Source organism: Macaca fascicularis, chromosome 19 (assembly GCF_037993035.2).
Source record: "Macaca fascicularis isolate 582-1 chromosome 19, T2T-MFA8v1.1".
Classification (NCBI taxonomy): Eukaryota; Metazoa; Chordata; class Mammalia; order Primates; family Cercopithecidae; genus Macaca; species Macaca fascicularis.
The window spans coordinates 65,495,852-65,501,582 of NC_088393.1; the positions used below are offsets into that span (position 1 = coordinate 65,495,852).

The window sequence follows — 5,731 nt, forward strand, 5'->3', positions numbered from 1 at the left end:
CTATTTTCTTATAAATTACCCAGGTTCAGGTATTTCTTTTAGCAACGCAAGAATGCTTAATACACTGATTCTCATGCTTTAGAATGCATGCATTTGAATTCAATAGAATGATTATTAGCTTCTGCTAACTGTAGACGCATTTTGTGTCTGAATGATCTGTTCATTTGAATTTGTAGCCTCTGGGAGCATGCTCAGTTCCAGAACCTGAAATACTATGTCTCCTAATACTTGGGTAATGAGTGCAGAAATCTGAGTCTTGCCCACTTGAGAAGGTGCAAATCCGCTGCTCGGCCTTTGGACGTGGGGAGTCATTTCCCAGCGTCCCTCGCGGTGGCGCCCTTTCCTCTAGAATCCGGTGAGAGGCCCCGCCCCGCGGTTTGTGGATCCGGGAGAGCTGTATTTCCCAGAATGACCTGCGTTGGCGGCGTTTCCGTGTACGCAGCGTAACAGCTGAGGCGGGATTTTCGGCGTCCTCTTTGAGGCCGACAGTTTGGCCTCCCTCCGGCTCCTTCACTCTATCCCCGGTTCCCGAGCGCTGCGGCGGAACCCTAGAGACGGGACCGAGAAGGATCGTTGTCCTCGCTGCACAGTGGCGGGGCTGAGGCTTGGAGCCGCTCCGAGTGAACCGGCCAACCCTGGGATAGGGACCGCCAAGCCCGGGTCTCCGTTGTTCCCAGAGTCCAATGGAGGCGGCCGCGCTGAGGGCCCAGGCTCAGGTGAGCGCTGCGGCCTCCTGGTCTCCTCCGCCCTCCCCACCCATATCCTAAAGCCCAGAGTGAGAGGGGCCTGCTCGCATCCCTGCCTTCCAGGCCCCAGAGTTGGGAACAGGGAGGCGATGGTGCTGGGGCCCCTGTTTTGTACACCTGGTGTGGTGGGGAGGGGGCAGAGCTTGAGAAACACAGGGAACCGCACGTGCAAAGGCTTGGAGGCACGATTGAGCTGGGAGGATTGGGGAACCTGGGCTCCTCTTTGTCCTGTGAGGACCTGTATGAGGCAGAGTTAAGCCTGGAATAGCAGAGTAACGGTTGTACCTTTGGTGTAAGGATTCTAGAAGCCGTGGAGCTTTCGAACAAAAGGAAGGCACAGTCTACGTTAGGATGTTAAGTTTTCCAAGGGCTGTTCAGGACTAGTGGGAGTGATGAGGGAGGGCATTGAAGCACTGGGTGTTTGAACCTTTGTTCAAGGTCACACAGCTGGTAAGAAGAGACACTGAGCACTGAGGCACAGTGGGTAGGCATTCAACTAGAAATCATCTGGTTCCAGGGCTAGGCAAAGACACAGGTAGGCATGAGCTCATTGAACCCCACTTGGACACATTCTTATAAGGCCTGCCTCTTCCCACAGGTTCCTGTGGCTGCAGAAGCTCTTATGGAACCAATACAGGTGAGTGGAAGGTGTCCCAGTCCCTCACTGGTCTCAACCCCCACCCACATGTTCTGAAGAACTCTCAAGTGCTATTCCCCAGGTCTTTGGGTCTGAGAACACTGGGGAAACCCCAAACCGGGGTCCTAAGCTCATGTCAGATTTTCATATAGAGGTGTTCACATTTTTTCCCAACCAGTGTAAACAGGTGTGGAGGATTACACCAGGAACTAGTACCAAGACATGCAAATGCTTAGAAGTGAAACTGCATTGGGATCAGTATAGCATGCTTGCCTGAAAATTAAAATTGCTATTCTGGAGGTTTGGGTCAGGAGAGGGAGAGGAGAGGGAGATCTTAACAGACTCCCTCTGGTGGCAGAATGGAGAACAGAGTGGGATGGAGGGAGGTCCTAGGAAGATCAGGGTGGAGGCCACTGCCATTATCCAGGTGAGGGTTAATGGACCAGAGTGTTGGTTTAGGAAAAGTAGTTAGATTCTGAATACATGTTTGAAAAGGGTGCTACTAGGTTTTCTGATTTGTACAGTGAAGTGGTAAAACAGGATTCAGGGATGACCCCAGAGTTTTCAGTCTTAGCAACTATAGGGAAGGAAGTTCCATCATCTGTGATGGAGAATATTGTGGTACGCCTATATTCACGGGGGACTTCAGGTGCTTTGTGTGGCCATAGTAAGAGTCTGAGGTGTTTCATCCACTGAGTAGAGGTATGAAGAGGGCAGCTGTACACACAGGTCTGAAAATCTCGGGGGTTCACAATAGAGACATCCATAATGTGACTACTCTGTGGACTAAGGTGCGTGAACTGTGGTCATTTAGGAGGAGCAATCTTCAAGATAATGGTGAAGCTACAGAGGAACAGGAACAGAAGAGCGGGGGATGGGGGCTGGATCTCTTACTTCAGTACCTGGGTGATGGGATTAGGATTCACAGATACAGATGAGGCACACAAGTGACCATGCAGGGAAAATGGATTGGCAGCATAGTTTGACAGGTGGCATGGAGGAAGAATGGGCATGGGATGGATCAGAGGCAAAAGAGAGAGGTATTGAGAGAAAATGACATTCAGGCCAAAGCTGGTGCTTATTCACCGCTTTATAGATGCATTTGGATTTTGTAATGACTTCAGTAGGGCCTGAGGTCACACGCATATGTGGTCATCTATGAGAGTCAGTAGTCTTCCGGTGGGTGACCAGTGCAGTTGGACTTTTAATAAGTGTTAGGTGGGGCCGGGCGCGGTGGCTCACGCCTGTAATCCCAGCACTTTGGGAGGCCGAGACGGGCGGATCACGAGGTCAGGAGATCGAGACCATCCTGGCTAACACGGTGAAACCCCGTCTCTACTAAAAAATACAAAAAACTAGCCGGGCGAGGTGGCGGGCGCCTATAGTCCCAGCTACTCGGGAGGCTGAGGCAGGAGAATGGCGTGAACCCGGGAGGCGGAGCTTGCAGTGAGCTGAGATCCGGCCACCGCACTCCAGCCTGGGTGACAGAGCGAGACTCCGTCTCAAAAAAAAAAAAAAAAAAATAAGTGTTAGGTGGATAGAGGAAGGTTGTGACTGGTGAGAGGTTGGCAAGTGCAACACAGAAATGGAATAGGGCCATGGGTATCTGAAGGAACATGTGGTTCTGTGTGGCAAAGTCTCAGATGAGGAGTAGAGCCAGCCTGGGAGCAGTGGTTTACAGCTGTAATCACAGTACTTTGAGAGGCCATTGCAGGTGGATCATGAGGTCAGGAGTTTGAGACCAGCCTGACCAATGTACTGAAACCCTGTCTCTACTAAAAATACAAAACTTAGCCAGGCGTGGTGGTGCGTGCCTGTAGTCCCAACTGCTTGGGGAGGCTGAGGCAGGAGAATTGTTTGAACCCGGGAGGTAGAGGTTGCAGTGAGCTGTGTTCACACCGCTGCACTCCAGCCTGGGCAACAGAGTGAGACTGGACCTCAAAAAAAAAAAAAAAAAAAAAAAAATCAAACACGACCAGGCACAGTCGGTCACACCTGTAATCCCTGCACTTTGGGATGCCACGGCAGGTGGGTCACCTGAGGTCAGGAGTTCAAGACCAGCCTGGCCAACATGATGCAACCCTGTCTCTACTAAAAATACAAAAAATTAGCTGGATGTGGTGGCACGCACGTAATCCCAAATTGCTTGAACCCGGGAGGCAGAGGTTGCAGTGAGCCAAGATCGTGCCACCGCGCTCCAGCCTGGACAACAAGAGCAAAACTCTGTCTCAAAAAAAAAAGGGAGCAGAGTCAGGTGGGGAGGACTACTTTTGGAGGCCTCATGCTCAATTTGAAACAAGCCTCCTGTCCTGCAGGCAATCCCCTGGACTTCTTTCTGGGTGTGTTAAATACATATTTGTACTGGGGCTGTCTCCTCCTACACTGTCAGCATGCACTTCACTGTCATTTCATTGTCTTTAGATTGTTGGTGTGAAACAGAGGATGAGGAGGTACCTTCTGAGCAGAGTGTTTCTGTAGAAAGACTGTCACAAGTTAGGGTTCCCACACCAAGTTCATCTTCCCAGCAGGCCCACTCCTGTGAGATGTGCGGCCCAATCTTAAAAAATATTGCTCCCCTGGCTGAGCACAAGGGAACACATCGAAGGGAGAAAATGTACATGTATTGGACATGTGGGAAACAATTCTTTTCCAATATAAATCATCAGTGTCAGAAGCAGCACATTGGAATGAAACCCTTCAGAAGTGAGGTGAACAAAGTGTCATTAGTGAAGAGCTGCACATGCAGTGAGTCTCAGAAGCCCTCTACCTGCAGGGATGTTGGGAAGGACTTCCTGGCCAGCTCAAGATTTCTCCAGCAACTGGCCACTCATACCAGGGAAAAATCAAATAGCAGAACCTTGTGTTGGACTGCCTTTCACAGGAGAAAAATACATTACAACTGGGGAAAGATCAACAAAGCCTTCAGCTACAAACACGTACTTCTTCAGCCTCAGAGAGCCCTCACTAAAGAAAGGTGTTACATGTGCAATGAATGGGGGAAGTCCTTTAGCCATAACTCTAGCCTCATTGAACACCAGAGAGTTCACACTAGAGAAAGACCTTATAAATGTGGAGAATGCGGTAAGTTCTTTAGCCAAAGCTCAACCCTCTTTCAACATCAGAGAGTTCACACTGGAGAAAGGCCTTATGAATGCAGGGAATGTGGGAAATCCTTTAACCAAAGCTGTAGCTTCAATAACCATTGAAAAATTCACACTGGAGAAAGACCTTATGAATGCAATGAATGTGGGAAATCCTTTAGCCAAAGGTCTAACCTCATTCAGCATCAGAGAATTCACACTGGAGAAAGGCCTTATGAGTGCAGCAAATGTGGGAAATCTTTTAGCTAAAGCTCTGCACTACGGCAACACCATACTTACTGTTCACACTGGAGAAAGACCTTATGAGTGTGGTGAACGTGGAAAATTTTTCACCTACGATTCCAATCTCATAAAACACCAGAAAGTTCACACTGGATTGAAGCCTTATGAGTGCACCAAATATAGGAAATCATTTAGTCATAATTGCAGCCTCACTCTACGTCTGAGAGTTCATACTGGAGAAAGGCCTTATGACTACAATGAATGTGGGAAATCCTTTAGCCAAAGTTCTGTGCTCCTTAAACACCAGAGAGTTCACACTCAGTAAAGGCCCTATGAGTGCAGTGAATGTGGGAAAACGTTTAGGTGAAGGTCCAACTTCAGTGATCATTGGAGAGTTCACACTGGAGAAAGGCGTTATGAATGTGGCTAGTGTGGAAAATCTTTTAGCAGAAGCTCTGGCCTCACTCGACACCAGCGAGTTCACACTGGAATAGGGCCTTATGGGTGTGTTGAATATGAGAAAGCCATCCACCAAAGGCCTTACCTCATCACGTACCACAAAGTTCACATGAGAAAAACACCTTCGATATACTGGGAATGTGCTATTTCCTTATTCAACATCACAGCATTGTAGGAGATCCAGTAAGGGTGCCATCTGCCTGAATTGAACCTCATTCTTTCAGACATCCACATACATTCCAAGTACGTGGGAGAATTTGAGGAATTGTGTTGTGCTTTCAAATCTGCGTGGGGCTCTTGCCAGATTTTTATCACTCTTAGGATTGTAGCCCAAGCCATTTGACTTCTACTAGCTGGGTGGAACACACAGTGAGCATCATTGACACACCTTAATTTGCTGTAAGGAAGTGTCTGTGTTCTCCCATTTGTTGGAGGGATTTGTGAGAAGCCTGAGCACTCACTTCTCTCTCTCTCTTTTTTTTTTTTTTTTTTTTTTTGTGACAGAGTGTTACTCTGTCACTCAGGCTGGAGTGCAGTGTCGTGACTTGGCTCACAGCAACCTCTGC

General features: G+C 48.6%; 1 protein-coding gene across 1 annotated transcript; it reads left to right on the forward strand.

Annotated features, from left to right (window-relative positions):
- The first annotated feature begins 457 nt into the window (after positions 1–457).
- On the forward strand, positions 458–5,508 carry LOC135968411 (zinc finger protein 256-like). The gene is made up of 3 exons (XM_065535081.2): positions 458–716; positions 1,345–1,383; positions 3,805–5,508. The coding sequence occupies exon 3, from the start codon at positions 3,927–3,929 to the stop codon at positions 4,587–4,589; it is 663 nt and encodes a 220-aa protein (XP_065391153.1). The 5' UTR covers positions 458–716; positions 1,345–1,383; positions 3,805–3,926; the 3' UTR covers positions 4,590–5,508.
- The last annotated feature ends 223 nt before the right edge of the window (positions 5,509–5,731 follow it).

Bases quoted from the DNA above. Each gene is read 5' to 3' on its own strand.
- LOC135968411 (XM_065535081.2), top strand. From the start codon at position 3,927: ATGTGCGGCCCAATCTTAAAAAATATTGCTCCCCTGGCTGAGCACAAG.